The sequence below is a fragment of the Phoxinus phoxinus genome (assembly GCF_949152265.1).
Source record: "Phoxinus phoxinus genome assembly, chromosome: 6".
In the NCBI taxonomy this organism is placed as follows: domain Eukaryota; kingdom Metazoa; phylum Chordata; class Actinopteri; order Cypriniformes; family Leuciscidae; genus Phoxinus; species Phoxinus phoxinus.
Genome location: NC_136881.1, coordinates 15626770 through 15648822, shown reverse-complemented (window position 1 = coordinate 15648822; position 22053 = coordinate 15626770). Strand labels below are relative to the sequence as shown.

Sequence of the window (22053 nt, the reverse complement as noted above, 5' to 3'; positions counted from 1 at the left end):
CAGGTGAATCTTAAAGCTGTACACAATTCAGACATACTGTAGACTCTTATAACATTTGGATTAATTCTATCTCTTCAAACCAAATGAACAAACAGTCAGACAGGAACATAGCGCACCTCTCACAGTATCAAATGCAGTTCAGTCAGTGTGTGTGTGTGTGTGTGTGTAGGGAACGTTCAAGCCTATTCAAGTTGCAGCTCAAACAGACCCAGGCATTCACTGGAATGGAAAAGACCCTTTGCACACACATTTTTTCGCAAATAGGTGTGTGTGTGTTCACCAGTAGAATATCTCTTCCATTCAAAGATCATGTTCTAACATGACTACTGTTGCACCTGGGCTCCGGAAGAGCTGAAAGATCAAAGTCGTACAATTTCCGTAAAGGGAGGGGTTTATCTTAATACAAACAAACACGCATGAGGGCACAACTAAGGTTTCCACAAATATAAAGGCTAAATGTTTTATGAGACTGGTTACTAAACTCTTCTTAAAAAAAAAAAAAGATTAGTGGGGTTTTATATAGAACCTTATGGGTTCTTCACAATTGAATATTAAAGAACCCTATGGCAAAAAGGTTTAAGAAGAAATACAAGAAGAAATGTCAATGTAAATGATTGCATATACTTTCATGATTAATGGGTCATTCAATTTTTTTTCCAGTAATAAAGTATGTTTACGTGCCACTTAATTCATGATACGTAATTAAAATACAATTTATAAATTAAAAATAAATCCATAAAATGATACAAACCCCTAAAAGGTATGAAGATCCCAAAATAAGCCTTTAAGGTTTTACAGAACCTTTTTTTCCCAGAAAGTGTAAACTGAAATGTTAAGGTGAGCATGAAAAATAAATAAAAAAATGTTTGTAAAATTGTTGAATAAATAAAATATTGCTTAAACCTGAATCTTTGGGCTTCTTTATAACAGTGCTTGGTTAGATATTTTTATAATAAACTTTATAAGGTTTATAAACTTTCACCTTTAAAAAGAAATGAGCAGGACTTTCTGTTTCTGTAATAGATTTTTCATATTTTCAGGCTTAATTTATCATGCGACTTCTCTCTTTCACTCACTCACTCATACACATATTGTTTGGTGGGCTTGGTTTAATATTCATTGTTCCTTTGTGTTGCTTGAGGTGGCCTGACAGTCCCACCCCTGAATTCAGACAGTCCTATTGGCTGATATCCTTCTCTGAAGTCACATTTGCTCCTCTCTAATATAATATTGTCTGAGGGCTCTCCAACACATAAAGAGGATCAAAACCATGAAACTTATTCAGTGGACAAACTCTGAAGCAAACATATAACCAGAAGAACTAAAGAATGACTTGTATCACCCCAGTTTCTTTGAAGACAGGTGTGAATAAAGCTTGTCTACACTTGCAGGACATTCTCCAATATGCTGAGAAGAATTACAAGCCAAATGTCAATTTTAATGGAAATGGATCTACCTAGCCAGGGGGGAAATATATGGCATTATGTGATTACTTCACCAGTATAAACAGGATCATTATTAGAGCATATTTCATTTTCTAACGAGAAAAACAGTAATTTAAATAACTACATGTAATGTAGCCGCAAACTGGTAAGCATTATTAATCTAAATCCTTAATTATTTCACTCAGTAGGCTGCATTCTGCCAGCCCATTTTTTTTTTACTATATCGCCACCCTGTGGACAATACTAAACAACAATAATTCATGGTATAAGCACATTTGTTTTCATGTTTTAATCGTCCACTACGTTCAATTTTCACTGCTACAACGCAGCCTACAGCATCAAATAATAAAGTTTTAGCCTATTTGAATTTAACATCAATTTTAAATCTCTATTTATTCTTTCTAACCAGAATTATACACTCAGAAAAAAAGGGTTAAAGAGTGGTCACAGCACAGGGGTGGTGCCCCTTTCAAATAGTAAAAAAATGTACCTCTTAAGTACCTTTATGGTATAGGCCTACTAATATTGACCCTTTAGGGACAAATAATGCACAAAGGTGAATATTTTGAAAAGACTGCTCCTGCAACACCTTTTGTACCTTTTTTCAAAGAGTGAAATGCAAAAAAAAAAAAAAAAAAAAAAACTTTTTCAGGTCGTATTGTGCAGATCCTGACTATAGACAAAACAGCTCAACTGTCATCATGTGGTCAGTCACACAGGAGATTGTCTGTTTGCTTTTATTTCATGAGTTTATTGTGAATATTATGGCATTGCAGTTTTAAAACATTTTAGTAGTAGCACCATTTTCTTCAGCTTTAAATCGTTAACTTTAAAGAGGACAAACGTTTTGCTAATCTTCATTTGCTGTGGGTAATTCTACATCACTGTGCTAATCACTGTCAGTATGCTTAATCTAAAAGTGTTACATTCATGAAATAAACCTCTCTGTGAACCTCTCCTCTCATTTTCCACAAATCTAGTTTAAAACAGACAAAAAAAGCTTAAACTTGCTAATAATGCCGATTATGAGACTAGTGGTTACTATATGGCTATAAACTGACATGTCAAGGTAGTTAGTGAGCATACAAACAATAAATAAGTGAAAAATTGTTGAATACATAGAAAATATTGCTTCATTGAGTACACCTGAATATTTGGTCTTCTTTATAATAGTGCTGGGTTAATAGACATTTTCATAATAAACTTTAAAAGGCTTGCATCTTCATCTTTCAAAAGAAAGGAGTAGGACTTTCTTTTTCTGTAACAGATTTCAAGTTTTAAGGCCAAATCAATCAGAGAAAAGTTTATACATTTTTCTTTGATTATGTTTTTTTTTTTTTTAGCTTCTACTAAAATTATTTCTTACTCTAAATCTTTTACACTTTTCAAGAAATATGAATGCCAAAATTCGCTCATTTGAATTAGGTAATTCTGTGCTATGCAGAGCATCTTCACAGTTGGACAAGAGATACTTCTATTGATTTGGAATGTCATGCTTTTGTAATTGGTCCTGAATTGGGTTCAGAAGGGAACTGACTGAGCCCTCGTCCCACAGAGCTGCCTCTGAGATGGGAGTCATGGGATCTGACCCAGGCAGAGAGGGCGGCAGGGCTTATGCATCATCACCGCCACACAGCAGCAGAAGGGCTTTACGGTAGTCACCTGCGGTGTCACCCTGCAGTGACAGAAAAAAGAGGAGTAGATTACGTTTCCCTGGTCTAGGCGAACATGAAAATGTTAGAAGGTGGCGCATCTGCATGCATGAGCATAAATTAATCATTTTGTGCATACATTAATCATTTTGTGCAGAGAGGTTGCAAACTTCTTGCGGAATTCAACACGTATATCCAGGATGTCCACCTCACTGCGGGAAACCATGATCCTGATCAATGTCTGGTCATCGGTGCCTGCCCCCTACAGGATGAAACGAGAATTACAGCAACAGGTAAGTTCTTTAAAGGTTCTTATAGTAACTAAAACCATTTTGTTACCTTAATAAAACAAATAAAAAAAGTAAAATAATATAATATTATTAAGCTTGTTGTCAACGCTACATTTTTCATTTTCATTTTCATGGAAGTTATTTCATTTTTCATAACTTGATGTACTAAAATAATTAAGGCTAAACCTGTAATAACAAAATACATTAAAAATAAAAATGTCAAACACACAACAAGATCACTAAAACATTTTTAGAACTTTTTTTTAATGTTCTAATCAAAGAGATAAATATCAACCCAGAGACAAGTTATGTTGCAGAACAGAATCATTCTTATTATTCACAAACATTGAAAAACACACTCACCTTCATGGCTTTGTGAAGGCACTCCGCAAAATACCCCGGTAAACTGCGGGCACACTTCGCTGATGAGACACAGAAGAGAATGTTAAGAGACAAAACAGCCACACAGAGAGAAAACCCCCATGATTCTGAGTGCTGTATATGGGCGATTCTTAAGTTATATAAACTATTCTGTCCCTTTATATATGATTTTATAGACAAACTGTACGGCATGGCCCCTCCCCAGACTTTTTAAACTTCCCCTCTATAGTAAAATGATAAAATAAAGAAAATGTTATTTTGCACTTTCTAATACTATGGAAGTCAATGGGGTCCATCAACTGTTTGGTTACCAACATTCTTCTTTTGTGTTCAGCAGAAGAAAGAAATTCATACAGGTTTAGAACGGCATGAGGGTGAGCTATTCATTTAAGGTGAACTATTCATTTAAGTCTATGGCTTTTTTCTAATAGGAACTTAATTGAGATCCATATCTGTGTGTCTCTGTGTGTGTGTGTGTGTGTGTGTGTGTGTGTGTGTGTGTCTTACCAACAGCGAGGAGTACTTCTTGGAGGGTTCCTGAGGTCTCTCTCTGGATGCTCTCCTCTATCTCATACCCTGAGAGCTTTCTATACTCCTCGAACACTGCAGAGAACGGAAAACGAATGAATATACAAAAACAAACATAACAATTTCATCAACTCTGTGCATGTGTTGAACTGACCCTTCTTAAGGTGAGCACCACTACGGTTTCCCAGGATAGTGATGAACTTGCCTTCATCAGTTCCACACTTCTTTTCTCCTGCGGCAAACAGAGCCTACACACAAACAGTTTTTAAACTTCATATGGATGACAAACTGATAACACACACTACAAGCACTAGATGGCAGCATTTCACCTCGTTTTACATCAAGTCAAAAGATGCTTATTCAACATTCCACAACTAAAAACAGATCAACTTTATATGCGTTTTGGCGGCCTGAAAATGCAAGCTCTTAAAAATCGGGTTTCAAAGTGCAAGTTTTACAAAGTGACACCAACTACTGGCCTGGCATGCATAACACAGCATTTTTAGTCGCTTTCGTGGATGGTGGATCCTAGTGAACGGGATAGTTTTTACAATGTTGTTGTCTGTACGCAAAAAAAAAGCAAAGGAAAATCTTTTCCGTTTTTAGTACACCATTGTCATGTAGTTGCACACTCTTAGTTGCACTGGACTTAATACTGTAGCAACAAAACTTTCATAAACAAACTTACCTGAGCATCACTTTGGATGAGGTTCTCTTGTATACCCTGCTGTCTGCTGGCCTATGGTTAAATAATTTAATAGCAAATAAATTAATTGTAATACTAAGACAAAACAACCACACATAAAGGGATAAATACAATTCTGTCAACATCTACTCACCCTCAATTTGTTCAAAACCTGTATGAATTTATTTTGCTAAAAACAATAGATTATATTGTGAAGAATGTCGAGAAACAACATTTTTCCCCCACTATGGAAGTCAATGGGGTCAATCAACCGTTTGGTTACCAACATTCTTCTTTTGTGTTCAGCAGAAGAAGAAAATTCATACATGTTTGGAACAATAACTTGAGGGTAAGTAAATGACAGATTTTCCATTTTTGGGTGAACTATCCCTTTAAGTCTATGGCTTTTTACAGTGGGTTGAATTTCCAGTCTTTATAATAATTCTTTTCATATACAGATAAATTATTGTTAATTGACATCTTGTATTTTCATTTTTAAAAGATTTCTAATAGACTGCGTACTTGTAGCAAAACAACCAGCATCCTCTCGAAATGACCTCCAGTGTCACCAGTCACATCTTTCTCCAGTTCATCTTTATGCTCTATAATGCACATAGACATCAGTAAGACTAAAGAGAGCGGCATTCGACAACTGATATTGCACAACTGCCAATTATTAAAAATTAATAAAATTATATAATACTAATAAGAACAAGAATGCAAAAAAATCAAAGACTTATAATACATAACCCACAGAGACACAGTTACCTCGCTTGTAAACACTTTTGATCTCGTTGACTTCATTGGCTGTTCTAGATGCCAAGATCTCAATCAACACTTTCTCATCTGTGCCTGCTCCCTAAAACAAATGCAAGGTACAGATATACATCTCTCTATAAAATATAATTCAGTTGTATGACAATGTATTTAGCAAGTGTTAATGTCAACAATCATGAATATTAGAATTCTTACAATTATTGACCTCCCAATAATTATTGATGTGTACCTTAAGAGCATTCCGCAGAGATGTGACATCAAACATGGTGGGAGGAGTCATCAGAGCTACTATCAGAGACTCAAACTTCCCAGTAAGCTCGGACTTCAAATTATCCAGCAAATCCTGAACAGAGATGGAAAGAAAAAATAAATGTATATTTTAAATAGAAATATATATTTATCTAACCAGCATATATTCAAATAAAACACTGTAAGATGTCCAGTGCTATATACATTTTTAAACAATTTATGCTAATGAGGTTACCTGTCCATGCAGAGTTTTGTATGCAGCTTTGATTTCTTGCCGCTGTGCATTACTGCGTGCGGTCACCAGCTTGAGAATAGCATCCTCATCGGTGCCTGAGTAAAAATAATAATAATAATGTTGATTAGCATTACTTTTATTCTTCGACATAATGATCAAGCATCGCGTTAGTTCAGGCAGGCCACATCAGCCAAGCTCGCATCAACTGATAGCCAGCTGTTCCTGACGTGTACCAATCCAGGGTCGACATCTATCACAGCGGCACATATAAACTCTCACTCCTTCAGCATTTCCTCCATAGCATCGCTGCTCGCTTTTAAACTCCCTCCTCCAACCTCAACTCCACCCAACTGAACTTTTAATCATTCTGGCTATTTTTTCAGTACAGTTCAATACATTGCAAGCTTTCTATCATGTATTTGTCTTCACAACTCATGTAATTGAGGATTGTAATTATGTATGCATTATAATGGTTCTGTTCTGTACCCCAGGGGGGTTGACTTGCTGCTCTCCCCGCTCTGTCCAGGCATAGATGGACAGGCGTGGGAGATTTGCCCAGAACAGAACCATACCGCCAACACTAACTGTATGCTATAATTGTAATAAATTGATATACTTGGCGAAGTGGTCCTGACTGAAAGAAGATTGATACCCATCTCTTAAACCCAGATGCAACATTCTCTGATTATTCATTTATGAGAAACAAATAAACTGATTAAACAAGCAAAACTTGTTAAAAGCCGTGCTTTTACGGCATTACAGGTTCTAATTTGCCGTTATACTGGTTATATAGATATAATACTATGTTATTCCATTATAGTCATTCATTTGAAGGTGTACTGTGTCAAATTGGCTTTTAATATGTTAGTCAAACTCACCAATTCCTTTCATGGCCTTGTAGAGAACCTCAGCATCATTATTAGCATTGAATCCACTGTGGGGCTTCACTGTTCCTCTGGCAGCCTAAAACAATTAGAAACAACATTTTTGTTGGATGTTCTCTTTTCTGTAGTGTATTTATTTCAACTTCAGTAATCTATGAATCATGACCACACCCACATTTCCTCTGTAGTCTGTCTCTTTAAGAAACTGTGCATTTAACTTTTACATGCAGTGGTTTTCCACATGGAAACTTTGAGTGTCTACCACAAATCTTGTGTGGGGGAGGCCGGGGAATGACACCAGAATACTGGATGTGGACATACAAATGATTCATACAGTACCACAGTATATAAATTAATTTGACATTGTTTTATACATTCAAAAAGTAAAGTTAAGATCTGTATTATGTTTGTGACCAAAGACAGATGTTACTGCCCACTCAAATTGAGGAAGTTATGCAAGATTCCAGAAACGGTCTTTAAACATCAACTGATGTGACCAAAGATCTTGCTGATCATGTGATCTTTTGGGTAAATCACATACTTTTTAAATCGCTTACATAATAAACTTGAAAGATGACAACAATCCAACCGTGTCTGTTTGTGGGTCAAAGAAGTCACAGGAAAAGATACAAGCACAGACACGGGCACACTGGTTTGTTCATATCTCAGTTAAGCCCCAGGGTGACAACCACACTACTGACAAAACAAGTCACACAATTACACTCCTTTTTTTAAACCTCACTGTATTAGTGGAAGCTCAGAACATACTTCAAATCAATTTATAATGGCTTTGATTATGTAGCTATTGTTTTACTCCCATTTAATCCTACTGGGATACTTTACTACATTTACTACATAGGCTGCATCCTGAAATCTCACACTTCCCTAATATAGGCAAAATCAGTATGTGAAAAGGAGTATCATGTTCGAATTCACAGTATTCATAAAACAGTAGCTGAAAAGTACCCGTATGACTTACTACTTCCGGTGAGATTCTGCAAATGTCACTGGTAAGTCACATGACGATTGTAGTACATCCAGATTACATTTATACTTCATATTCATATTTTATAAAACATACTTTTTAGTGGTCGTAATGTATGTAATTTTGGATGCAGCCATAGACAGTATGCACCAAGGCTATATGAGGTCAAAAGCAGTTAAGTCCCCAGACATTGTCCAATAAGCAATGTGAACATGCTTATTATGTATAAACTGGCAAGTCTAAATCAGCTGCTGTCTACCACACAGCTGTATTTATAAGTCTTGCCAATTACTACTCACAGCTTTTTTTATTAGATAAACGAAATTACATTTCGTTGTTTTGGAGAGGATATGTATTGTTCGTCTCGAGCCATATTATTGTTAATGAAATAAAGGAATATGCTGAATAACGCAGGCTTGAATGCTTACTGTGGTTATCTAAGAATGTGGAGCGCCAGCTCCTAACACAAGAGATTCCTACCGATGTGTAATAACAACATCATGCATTACATATTTATTCTGTGCACAATAAGCATTTAAGGAAGAACTTGCAGATTCTTGAGACATGGGATAGCAAATCTTTCCTGACATTAAATGTACCTTTTTTTAATCAAATTTCACACCCGTGTCCCTACTTTTGTCAATGCTCAGATATTCATCACAAAATTTGTCAATCTGCCTTCACCCTGAAGATTCACTTTTTGATATTTCACCTGAAATTATTTTCAGGTGAAATATTAAAATTGTCTGATTTGTTTTATTGTTGTTTTTTACATTTTAGTTATGTTGCTGATGTTTTCCATTTCACAACCACGATAACATAACTTAAGATCAGTTTACTTAATTTAATTTAAAATTTCAAACCAATTTAATTTCACATAATGGGTAGCCTACTGCATTTAATACAAAAGTGATGTGCAAAATAAGATTTTTTTAAACGAGATTCCATATGACTGGTGACAATTCAATAGATGGAGCTGAAAGTCAGGTGGAAACCATTCTGTAGTTTCCATTCATTGAAGTGAATGCTAATTTATATTAAACCTTTTACAAAATATAAGATGGGCATTGCACCAAAATATAGCTGTATAGCTCTTAAATTGTTAAACGGATCATTACAATTTTCAATTCCTTTAACATAAACATTTCTTTTTTTTTCAGTTCTGTGGCCTTTTTTTTTTTTGTCCCAGTACTCAAGACTCAGCGTGCTGTCATTTAGTGTCATGTTACACAGCCTCTCTTCATACAATAGAGTAAACAAAACACATTTGACTTCCAAATATATGGAAACGAAAGCAATATGAATTTACCAACAGCATCTAGTGCCCGAGTGCGTTCTAGTCCCCTTTTAACAGCTGGAAATAACTTATTTACAAAGCAACTTCAACTCTCACTGTGTGCACTTGTATTAAAGGGATGTTCACCCAAAAATGAAAATGTTGTCATTGTGTTGTTCCAAACATGCATGAGTTTCTTTCTTCTGTTGAACATAAAATACCATTTTTTTTAATTGGTAACAGACAGTTCACGACACCCACTGAATTCCATAGAATTTTTTTCCTACTATGGAGTTCAATGCTGTCAACTGTCATGTTACCAACATTCTTTAAAATATCTTATTTTGTGTTCAACAGCAGAAATAAACTCATACAAGTTTGGTACAACATGAGGGTAAGTAATGAAAACATTAACATTTTTCGGTGAACTATCCCTTTTTATTCTGGTTGGTTGTATTCATACTATTGTAAGTAAGGTAAAGCATGACGTTCAAAAAACAAGATAATAAGATCGTATCTAAACATTACATTACTGAGTTTATGAAATATTATTATTATGCTCCACGTCGTAGGAAACAATCTATCGGGTTACTTTAACTCAGCTGAACAAGGGTGAATTAGGAAACAGAGGAGAGGATAGAAGAGTGGAGAAACTGAGAGATAGACAGGAACGCCCATTGGGTCGTTTAGCCCTCGCGAATGAGTCATTATTTTCTCTCGTTTACAACAATTTTGTTTCTTTCAAACATCACTTGTTTGTGGAAAAAAAGTTGTAGCCTAGAATATAGTTAGATACGGTTTCCAAAAACCAACTTACTCCCAAAATGTGTCGCCTATATTGTTGGATAATGAGGAAGCATCGTTTTATTCTGTAATAGCAATGCAACAAGAGTAAATGGACTTAAATGGATGGGCGTCGACACATGAACTGTCGGAAGTTTATACTATTCTCAACAGAATATTGAATATATTCGGAAACAAAGGCGTTGAAACTTAATAGCGCATGTGCTACAAATATTATAGACTTATAACAGTAAACAGAAAACTTACCATGTTTGAGATTTGCGAAGTCTACTTCAAAGTGCTCGAAGCTAAAGAAACAAACGAGAAAATAGTTCAGTAACAAACATTAACATGTGGATATTCTGAAATACAAAACGTGATTATGAAATAATTAAAAGCAGTGTATAAGAAACATGTTGAACATGTTTGCAGACAGGTATCCTAGATCCTGCCTGTGCACTCACTTACCGAGAGAAGAGTTTCAGTTTAAAAGCAGATGACTGCAGTATACAGACCGAAGCAGCAGCAGGAATGAGAAATGAAGAAGTAGGAGGATTAAACTTCACTACGATGTGTTGAGCCACACCTTGGCAAAAAAGCCAATCGCTGGGATTTATGGGTAGTGGTGTTTTTGCTTTCTTCTTAGGCTATTTCAAGATATCTGTGCACACGAAAGCAACGAATCACTTCTGGAGCAGGCATTACATACGACCATAGAATGTAAGCATTTATGAAACAAACTTATAAACATCAACTTTTGCTATCCAGGATATGAGGCTAGGCTATTGTTTGTGAAAACTGATGTGATGATGCCCCCCACCCTATTGGTCAACAAACGCCCAGGTGCTCTCACTGTATAATAAGACAAACAGAGAAAAACTATTTGCTAAGCAACATATTAAGACTAATCAAACACACAAAGATGGGTGTCACATTACACTAATCTAACATTTCATTTGGAAAGTAACTCATTGTTGATTTCCACATGGATGCATGAAAGACTTGCTGATCAAATTTCAACCCCATGCATAATTGCAACTGCATTATGTAATAGAGGGTCTTGGCAAGGAATTAAAACATACAACCTTTCTGTACAGTAGCTGTTCAAAAAAAACTTCCACCTGTTTTTACCTTCACTTTACATGAAATTGTCTGTAATCACAGTACAGTGTGCACATGTACTGTTAATTCACCTAAAATCTTGTATTGCTTAAATTACATTATTCTTCTGGTTTTATTATTGTTGTTGATGCAGGTTTTTATTTTTATTATAGGTTGGGCCTACTGTGCCAAAAACACTATTTCGATAGACAATTACATGCAATTACAGTCAATTTGGGATTGGAGCTTTCAAGCTTGAGAAGGGACATAAAAAAGCATCACAAAAGTATAAAACTTGTCCATATGCTTTATGTGATGAAACTGTTAATCATTGCGAATATATCATTGCTTTGGGCATTTTTTAAAAATTGTTGTGGGCTCCCACCTTTCAACACTAGCTACTGCCCTGGGCAGTTGTTGAGATTTTCAGTGAATAAATCACTTCAGATTCAAAGAATCCTTGACCTGGAAGAAATTTAGCTGCCGAGAACAACATTTTATGAAAACAATTTGACAAAGGGTTCAGTAAACTATTATAGAATGTTTACACATTTGAGTGATTCTAAAAATGTAAAGTTGATTAAAAAAAATCTAATTGGCTATAAACATTAATTATTTATACATTATTTATACGTGGTCATTATTTATTATAAACAACATTATTCAACCCCCAAAAGCCCAATTTTGTGCAAAAACATTTATTCTTTATAACCTCCAATAAATGCTGCCTGTAAGTGCTTAGAAGCTTCTGTCACCTCTCTACTGCAATCTTGGCCCATTCCTCACTTGAAAAAGCTTCCAGATCCCTGATAATCTTTGGTTTTCACGTTACCACTGCTTTCTTCAAATTCCACCAAATATTTTCAATGAGATTTAAATCTAAAGACTCAAGACACTCAATAACATTCTACGACTGATGCCTGAACCAAGCTTAAGTAGATTTGGATGTAGCCTATGTGATGGCTGTCCTGCAGGAACGTCCATTGATCATCAAGCTTCTGTCTCTCCGCCGAAGGTATCACCATCTTTGCCAAAATGGCTTGATACTTTAAATAATTCATGATGTCCTTCATACAAGATTTCCACTTCCTGCAACATCAAAACACCCCCATAACAAGACTGGACCATCTCCATTTTTGACCATGGAGAAGGTGTTCTTCTGCTCATGAGCTTTGCCTTTTTTTTGCACCAGACATAACGCTGATACAGGGGTCCAAAAAGTTCCACTTTGGTCACATCACTACATTAAACATTCTTCCAGAACTCCTGATCTAAATTATTTTGAGCATATTCAAGTCGGCCATTTATGTTCTTCTTGGTCAAGAGTGGTATTTGGCATAATGTACCAACATGAAGGCCATGCTTGTCTAGCTTCTCTATATATGTATTACAAAAATTATATATATACATTTTCATGCTCTTCACTTTATTAAAACATTTCATTTTGTTTTAACACCATTGTATCTGGTTTCTTGTTAAAATGTGATTGGTTCATGTTAAACTGACTTCAACTTCATTTGATGTTTTCATTTTGAAACATGTTTCGATCTAGTAATCCAGTCATACATAACTTTCACTTACATCATGCTTTGCACAGGGCTGAATTGGGAGAGAACATTTTGAAATAAAGTGATATTTTATGCATTTTGTATTTAGCAAGATGCAAAAATGGAGAGACTTGTCAATGTTTAATGCTCTATTTTGGTATTTAAAAGTGGTTCTAAAATTAGCAATTTTAACTCGTATATTTAAGTTTTTCACTTTAATGACAATTAATAGGTAATGTTCACTGTCATAAAAGTGAAATTACTGAACATAAACATACAAGCTTGATAAAAATGATCATTCAAGAAGAAAATTTCAGATGGCACTTAGAGGCTTTTACATATGAAGTCTTCATTTATAAACTGATTCTATAATTACAAATTATAAGTTATAATTATATTATAATTATATATATATATATATATATATATATATATATAGATAAATAATTACAAACAGATTTCCTGCATTTCTTTTCTTTTATTCCACAGCTGATGTGGAAAGCTGTTGTTGTTGTTTTTTGTTGTTGTTGTTGTTTGTTTTTTTGTTTTTCCTTTTCCTTTCTTTTCTTTTCTTTTCTCTTGTCTTGTATTAATTAATACCTGTGGAAAAAGTGACGCTCATTTGATTGATAATTATGTATAAAGGGTAGGCTTAATAAGCAGAGGCTTCAGCCTACACCTTTTTCGGTTATTATGTATAGCTTTATTTTATTTGTTTGAAAAGTGCTTATCTGTGAGGACCGAAATAACAATCTTATGTTATGTTATGTTATGATGTGTGCAGTTTATTTAACTTGCTTAAAAATAATTGTCTCTTGTTTAGTAACATTTTTTGGATTGCAGTCTTTTTCGGATGCCATTGTTTACCATGGATTTGCAGTTCCATGCAATTTTAAGATTTTCTTGGTTCATTCCATGTTTTATAGGCAACCTCTTTCATGCTAATTCAGATTAGCACATTGGTTTTAAATGAATCTGGTTTATTTTTGTTCAGGACTCCTTAGTCCAGGACCAGGTGTAACTAATCTGTACTATCCTGTCTTAATTTAAACCCTGCTGGGAAACTGTCCCTTAGTGTTTTGGCAATCTTAGCCATGACTTTCTAATGTAATAAAACAATTTGTTCTCTATAGCTTTTGTGAGAGCTCTTTTGACTTGGCCATATTTGCTACTCAGCTTTAGCTCATGGATGGGCTAAATGTATGTGTAACAGCACAATTCAGTTAAGTCAAGCATTCAGTCAAGCAAATTCAGTTTTGTTATTGAGTTTCCAAAGACTTAATTTAGTTTTAACACAATGTTGTACCATACCATACAAATAAGTGACTTAAAAACAGCAGCGTTGAATAAGTGTTGAATAATTTAGTTGTATTACAAAAAGTCCTATAACTCAAAAGCATTATAAATATATTGGCATTTTCACTTTTAATTTGCCACTAAACTGTTATAGATGCATTTTAAAAAACAAAAAACAAAACTCTGTATCTTTAGAAAAGCTTACATTATTACAGTCTCCAGTGAGTTAAATAATTTTGATTGCAACTCAAACAAGTTTATTCTTTTTTGTCATTCAGTCCTCATTTTCTTTCATGAGAGGGTAGGATTTTTTTTTTTTTTAAAGTAAATTTTTCTTGTCCACTAACGAGAGCAAATAGACAGAATTAATTTTTTTGGATGAACTACTATAATTAAAAGGGCCAACATGATGATGCCACCATTATGTAAATATGTTTTTTCGACAGTCAGTCAAGAACCTTCTTGTCGGGGCTATATAGCCTTTATTAATTATGAAACTCATAGGCCTACTCAATTTTCATGTCTTTGAGTGTGTAAACTGAATTTCATAGACAAAAACATGCTTGACAGTATAGGCCCAACTTCAAATTGACATAGCCTATTTAAAACATACCAAAAAGTGCAAGTCATCAGTTGTTATTTCAGCTGACCCACTCAGGTCAAATGAAGGTGTTTTGTGAATAGAGCAGAGTTAAAATTATAGTCTTTTGGTTATACCAAATTGATTTACACAGCTTGAGTCATTAAGTGCTATGCACCTAATACATTAGTTAATTTTTTTAAATAATCTACAGTAAAATATAATTGTTTCTGTTTTTAATCAAATGATTCATCAGAGCTGGAAAACACTGGTAGCTTCCAGAGTCGGCTGATGCATGGCGGACCGACCTATTGCTGGAGAATATGAACCGTACCTTTTCCGTTTTTCTCTCTTTCGTGTGGCGTTGCCTTTTTTTAGACACACTAAATATACAGAGAAGTTTCACTACCGGTGTAAATATGTGTGCCAGTAGTACATAAATAGCACGTGTATCTGAACGGACACCCCTCCGGTCTGTGTAAATGGAATATGACCGGTCGCATATATGATCCTCGTGCTCCCTCAGCAGGGATTGTGTTTTCTCGGGCGACGCCTTTCAGAACTCTTGAGGAGTGATAATCACAAACGTCTGCGATCATGGAGTGGAAACCGATGGAAATAAACCCGGAGGTTTAACGCTATATTGATTTAGCCACGCCAGTCTGTTTAGTCGTGCATGCTTTCGCTTTCTCTGGTATGATTGTGGCCGACATGTGTGTGTGTGTTTGTATTTGTTTCAGATGCTGAATAAGGTACGTTCGCTGAGTCATAAGATGAGATGATGATGATAAGATGTGGCGTCTGGGGCTGAACTGTCATGGACCCGAATCTGAAATAAAAGGGCGTGGGCTTACACACACTTTCATATTCACGAAAACAATAACGCAGAATTTCTAAATGCAAGTTTTACGCAATTTTTTTGTAATTGTGCATTATGCCACAATTCAGATTGTCGATTATAAACAATCGACAACGCAATCACTCCTCATTACAAACTGGAGTATTTTAGACGGCTTTATTTAATTTGGAAATAATGGGTCTTGCGTTGTGACTTTTGTAAACCTTTTTTTCTGTATCTAGGTATTGAGTAAGTTGGGTGTGGGCTCGAGTTGGCGTTTTGTTGATGTTTTGGGTCTGGAGGATGAGTCTTTGTCAGGGGTGCCATCACCCTGCTGTGCCATGATGCTGCTCTTCCCTTTAACGCAACAGGTACGTACGGAAGCACGCACATGAGCGCGCACACATTAGCCTACATTAAACGCGGGCGTGGTCATTTCTCATGTGAGAAGTAGGCCTAGATATTATCCAAGTCATCCTTTGTAAAGACAATTTGTGTATTTAAATCTTAATAGTTTTATTATAGGAAAGAAATGAAAGCTGTCACTTTAGTTTTAACATTTAAATTCACAGAATGAATCATTAACTTATAACTCTTTAACCCACATCCTCTTTCTTTTAGCATGAGGACTTTCGTTCCAAACAGTCTGTTGAAGACCCTAAACATGTTTATTTCCTGAAACAAACTGTGGTCAACTCCTGTGGAACTGTGGGATTGGTACATGCTGTGGCCAACAACCAGGACAGTATTGATTTTGGTCAGTGGAGACATGTGCCATGAACATCTGCTCATACACAAGATGCTTATTGATGCAGAATAGAGCTGATGGTCTTGTTGATTTTAAAAATATTACATTTAATTTTATCTTTTGAAAAATTGACTGCTAAATAAATCAAACCAAAGATGTTTAGATTCCTTAACCTAATCCAAAGTGCAACAAATTTCATATGCATCATTAAAGCTTAAACCGTTATTTTTTTTTAAACAAATCAGTCGTATGGCATCTAACCATGGTATGACTGTCTTTAGTATGCAGTTTAGGTTGTTAGGGAGAGATGCAGATTCAAGACTTAACATTTTTGTATTTGTTTCTCCCTACCATCTATAGACAATAACTCTACACTGAAGAAGTTTCTCAAAGCCACCTCAGGGATGTCTGCTGCAGAAAGAGCCAAAGAACTTGAACAAAATAAGGTATTGTAAGCATTCATTAAAAGTTGAGCCACACAAAAACGTGATTTGCCACGGCAAAAACAAAGATTAACATCAGAAATGTCACCAGGTTCTTGTGGCTATTTTCATTTTTGTGCAGTATTCAATACCACCAGTAGTTCGCACTATTGTACTATTTTCCATGTTTTGTTTTTTGTTTAAAGTCACCATGAAATCAAAATGGACCATTCTTATTTATGGAATATTGCAGTATTTATTATAAAGAATTTACCTGTGCACTTTTTTTTTTCTTTTTTCCCCCAATTTATGTGCTCTTGTAACTTTTAATCAAAATAACTTCCACTCCCTCTTGCAACATCTTTTCTCTCTGATAATGTGTCTTCTGGTGTGAGTGTCGGACAATCTGTCACTCGCATGAGATGCCCTCAATAACAAACCACTACAGATTCCCTCGGATATACGCCACAATAGGGAAGAAAAGTATATCGCAACTTCAGTTTCATGGTGACTTTAAAATGCCTTCAGGCTTGATTGTGTTTTTAAAATGAAGTTAATGTAGTTACAATTTTATTCAGGACATCCAGGAAACCCATGATGCAGTTGCTAATGAAGGAGAGTGTCGGGTAAGACAAAACCACTGACAATATAGCACATGTACTAGGCAATGACGTTAATTTTTTCTTTTCATCTCATCATAACAGCCAGAGGCAGACGAAGTCAACTTCCATTTCATTACATTTGTCAATGTAAATGGTCAGCTTTATGAGCTGGGTAAGTGGATGACATGTTTTGTTTTGTGGTGTAGTGTTTCATTGGCCAATGATTTTCATTTAAGTATAAACTCCTTTTAAAATGTCTGAGATGAGAAAGTGGGTGTTTTGTCACATCAGATGGCAGAATTGATGGACCTGTGAGTCATGGACCTACAAAACCAGAAAGCCTTGTCATGGTAAGGACACATTAACCTGGCAATGGCCTTTTGTACTTAATGAAAACTGTAATCATATTCTCTCTTATGAACTGTCATTACGGTCAAAACCATAGATTTAGAGCATCTAAAACGAGTCATTTTCCTGTGACTGAATGACTGACTTCATCTCTCTAGGATGCAGCAAGGGTGTGCCGTGAGTTTACAGAGCGGGAGAAAGGGGAGGTGCGTTTCTCTGCTGTGGCTCTCTGCAAGGCCTGAGAGGAAACGGGCCACTGAGCTTGAACCATGAGCAAAACCCTTCAACCACTTTACTATACAGAGCACAGAAACCAAACCTGTACCATCCCTTCATACATGCTACACAAACTGCCTGTCTGACTGTGAATTAATGTAATTTCCTATTTATTCTAATTTATTTAGTTTTGACTCTTGAATCAATCTACAACTACTATGCTCTCTGTAAACATCAGTGTTAATTAGTTTTTGTTGATGTACCTCTAGTTCTAATGTTTTTGGGCACTTTTTGGAGTGGGGCAAAATTTTGCAGAAATGTGATGCTCACTAATAAGCTTGGAGGCGTATGTGCAAAATAAATAGAAGACCGAAGGGTATTTTGTTTCTGTGTATTGTCATTTCAAGTTCGAACCATCTGACATCACTAATTAACGTTTAACTTTGCATTTAGACAATACCATATGTAGTTGCTCAATATGGAGTGTGTATGTAGAGTTTATATTTGAGATTATATAGGCTTCAGTTGCAATTTAAATTATTCATCCCCCTATTGGAAATCAGGTTTATTTGCAAAATATACAGACTTTCAGCTGTTTGCAATGAACAAACTAATTGAAATGGCCCAACAAATGTTTCAAGTGAATTCTCCAAATTCAACTGAAAATAACTTATGCAGTCTCAAAATTATTCAACCCCTTCATGGCAAGCATCTTTAGTACTTGGAGGAACTCCCTTTTGCTGTTATGACCTGCTGCAAAAGAGATGTGTAACCAGACACCAGCTTCTGGTAGCGTTTCTGAGGAGTCTTAGCCCATTCCTCATGAGCAATGGCTTCCAGTTCAGTAACATTCTTGGGTTTAAGTGCAGCAACTGCCACCTTTAAATCCCACCAGAGATTTTCTATGGGTCTTATATTTCTAAGTAAGGTTACTGTGATGGCCACTGTAGAATCTTCCAGAACTTCTGCAACCAGACCTTGGTGGAATTTGAGGTATGCTTGGGATCATTGTCCTGTTGGAAGTTCCAATGGCGCGCAAGCTTCAGCTCTCTCACTGACGGCATGATGTTTTCTCCTAGGATTTTCTGATACTTCAATGAATCCATCTTGCCTTCCACACGCTGCAGGTTCCAGTGCCAGAGGATGCAAATCCCCAGAGCATCACCGAGCCCCACCATGTTTAATTGTAGACACTGTTTTTTTTCATCAAATGCTTAATTCTTTTTCCTCAAGACATACCGCTCATCCATAGGGCCTAAAAAAAAAAATCCAGATTTGTTTGATTGCTCCCCAGAACAGAATCCCAATACTTCTGGGTTATTTATATGATTTTTAACACTTTTCTTGCGCTTTTGGGTCAGTAGTGGTGTACGTTCTTGAAGTACCAAGTCTTGCAGCAGGTCTTTTACTGTTTTTCTGTACCTGCCTTCTCAGAAATCTGGTTGCAGCCATTGATGGCTTCTTTTTTCTGACCCGTCCAGGTAGTGTAACCACTGTACCTTTAACTTTGAACTTGTGAACTATGCTTCCAATGGTGTCTCTAGGAACATGTAGTGCCTTCGCCATCTTTTTGTATTCTGTTCCTTGTTTGTGAAGGGCGATGGTATCTTCTCTTAACCTTTTGGACTATTCTGCTGACTGTTGGATGCACACTGTGCGATTTATTATCGTCCTTTACAATTGTTGCTTGTCAGACTGTACGAACATGATCCTCGCTGTAAGCCATGTCACACTGTAAGATCTCAGCTGTCATTCATTTCAGACGCGTTAAAAACGGATGCAAGCGAGGAAACTTGTCCGGAGTTTTATATCATCAATCAATGACGCGTTCGGTGATGTGAGCTGCATTACACAAGGGATTGAAATGGTTGCTACAAAGAAATCTCAAATGTTAATTTTGGTCACGGCTTATCTTGAAAAATAAAGACAATTTGAAGGCCGTCTTGGGAGAAGCCACACTGCCGGACTGTGAGTCAAATCTTCTGACACTGCCAGAATTTCGTCGGAGATCAAATTTGATCGCAACGGTCATTAATCGGCTGTCGGTGAACATGTCAAACTAACGTTCAAAGACTTAAGATTTTAGCCTAGGAATAGGATCAGATGTTTCTTTTAGGATTTGCTAAATTAGTCTCAGACCGCCAAATTACGGTCAAAATCGCACAGTGTGCACCCGGCTTTAGCCATTGTACATTTTTTAGCACACTGCAGTGATATTGTTAGGATGCTTTTTGTGATTGTGTTATTAGATTATCCTACAGTAGGTTGTTTTAAGCTGTTTTTATACATTGCTATGGTTGCCAGGATGTTTTGGTTAGTTTCATGTCTCTTGACATGCTTTTGCCTATAGGTTTGTGAGTAGTTGTAAGTGTTTTGCTGTGCGGTTTCTGGACTTTTTGTTGTGGATTTTTGTGCATTGCTAAATGTTTGGTTGATATGCGGTTGCCTTTAAACCCAGGGGTCACTAAACTCGGTCCTGGAGGGCTGCTGTCATGCAGAGTTTAGCTCCAACCCCAATTAAATACACCTGAACCAGCTAATCAAGGTCTCACTAGGCATACTAGAAACTTTCAGGCAGATGTGTTGGACCTGGTTGGAGCTCTGCAGGACAGTGGTCCTCCAGGACAGAGTTAGGTGACCCCTGCTTTAAACGGTTAGGTTAGGTTAGGTTAGAGTCCCTCACATGGTTTGCAGCTTGACGTGTTTTGAGGGCTTGTGTGCATAAGTGATGCTGAGAGCTATGCCACTGGTACTTCATACTTTATACTGGTAGGGTTACCCTAGTGGAACTCAGTCCTTGGACCAAAGCTATTTTTACTATATATCAATGACATTTGTAACGTGTCTACCCAATTAAATTGTGTTTTATTTGCAGATGATACAACTTTATTTTGTTCCAATCAAAATTTGGGACAGCTTCTGGACACAGTGGAAGCAGAAATGAAAACATTAAAAAAATGGTTTGATGTTAATAAACTGTCATTAAATATAAATAAAACTAAATTTATTTTATTTAGTAATAAACAAATAAATACAAACGTCCAGATAAGAATTGATAAGTTTGAACTAGAAAGGGTAAATAAAATAAAAATTTTAGGCGTCATCATTGACCACAAAATCAGTTGGAAATCCCACATAACCTATATAAAATCAAAAATGTCTAAAACTCTGGCTATTCTGTCTAAAACCAAACACATTCTTGATTCAAAGGCCCTAAACATACTGTACCAGTCTCTAATAGTGCCATACATGACTTATTGCGTAGAGATCTGGGGAAATACATACAAAACAATAATAAAACCAATTGTTAGTCTGCAAAAACGTGCCATACGAATTATAAATAAAACAGATTATTATCAGCCAACAAACAAGTTATTTATGAATTCCAACCTATTAAAATTTAATGACTTAGTGGAATTCAAAATAGCCAAAATAATGTTTAAAATAATACATTTCCAGACTGTATCCAGAACCTGTTTCAGATGAGATCTACTTATGATCTCAGAGGAACACAAATCAGAACCAATTTCAAACAGAGATGTCTGTCTGTTCAAGGGGTTAAACTGTGGAATAGTCTCGATGATGAACTAAAAACATGTAAATCCATTAGTAGTTTTAAGAAATTATAAAAAAAAAAAAAAAGATTACATTATACAAAGCTGAATGAATCTAGCTGCTTTTTCTTTATTCATTGAACACAAGATGATTTTGGGATGTGTTGTGTGCTAAATAAATGATATGTAAAAAGGATCGGCGCAATAAGCATAAGCTTCAGCCGACACTTTTTCGGTCGATCAAAAAAAAAAAAAAAAAATTTAAATATTGTTTTCATTGTAATTTAAATTTTGTTTTTATGTTTTTTTGTAAATTGTTTTTCTTTCTTTTTTTGTTTTTCTTTTGAAGTTGACCGAAATAAACTTAAAATAACTAACTAACTAGCTGTGATACCAGACGAAGACAAACCACCTGGACAGTAGCAGAATGGCTTGATGTTCCCAGCAGAAGATCACAGTCTCGTGGCAGTGGCAACAACACCAGAATTACCTGAATGGAAAACACTTCAAACTGGTTATAAATGTGGAAGTCATTGATGGATAATGGAAGCAACCATTCAAATGGAATGAGGAAATGCAGAATGGTTTAATGTGTACGACAAGGTTGCCTTCTTTCTTCAGCACATTGTAA

General features: G+C 35.8%; 2 protein-coding genes across 2 annotated transcripts; one reads left to right on the top strand and one right to left on the bottom strand.

Annotated features, from left to right (window-relative positions):
* Positions 1-2136: 2136 nt before the first annotated feature.
* On the bottom strand, positions 2137-11015 carry anxa5b (annexin A5b). Its single transcript, XM_079616743.1, has 13 exons — positions 10639-11015; positions 10438-10478; positions 7121-7205; positions 6243-6337; positions 5988-6101; positions 5750-5840; positions 5504-5583; positions 4985-5035; positions 4451-4544; positions 4276-4371; positions 3751-3809; positions 3237-3359; positions 2137-3120 (listed from the first exon to the last, which is right to left on the bottom strand). The coding sequence occupies exons 2-13, from the start codon at positions 10438-10440 to the stop codon at positions 3058-3060; spliced, it is 954 nt and encodes a 317-aa protein (XP_079472869.1). The 5' UTR covers positions 10441-10478; positions 10639-11015; the 3' UTR covers positions 2137-3057.
* A 4156-nt stretch (positions 11016-15171) lies between these two features.
* Positions 15172-18246, top strand: uchl1 (ubiquitin carboxyl-terminal esterase L1 (ubiquitin thiolesterase)). Its single transcript, XM_079615031.1, has 9 exons — positions 15172-15324; positions 15435-15446; positions 15775-15903; positions 16154-16289; positions 16641-16726; positions 17281-17328; positions 17407-17476; positions 17596-17654; positions 17811-18246. The coding sequence occupies exons 1-9, from the start codon at positions 15292-15294 to the stop codon at positions 17892-17894; spliced, it is 657 nt and encodes a 218-aa protein (XP_079471157.1). The 5' UTR covers positions 15172-15291; the 3' UTR covers positions 17895-18246.
* Positions 18247-22053: the final 3807 nt, after the last annotated feature.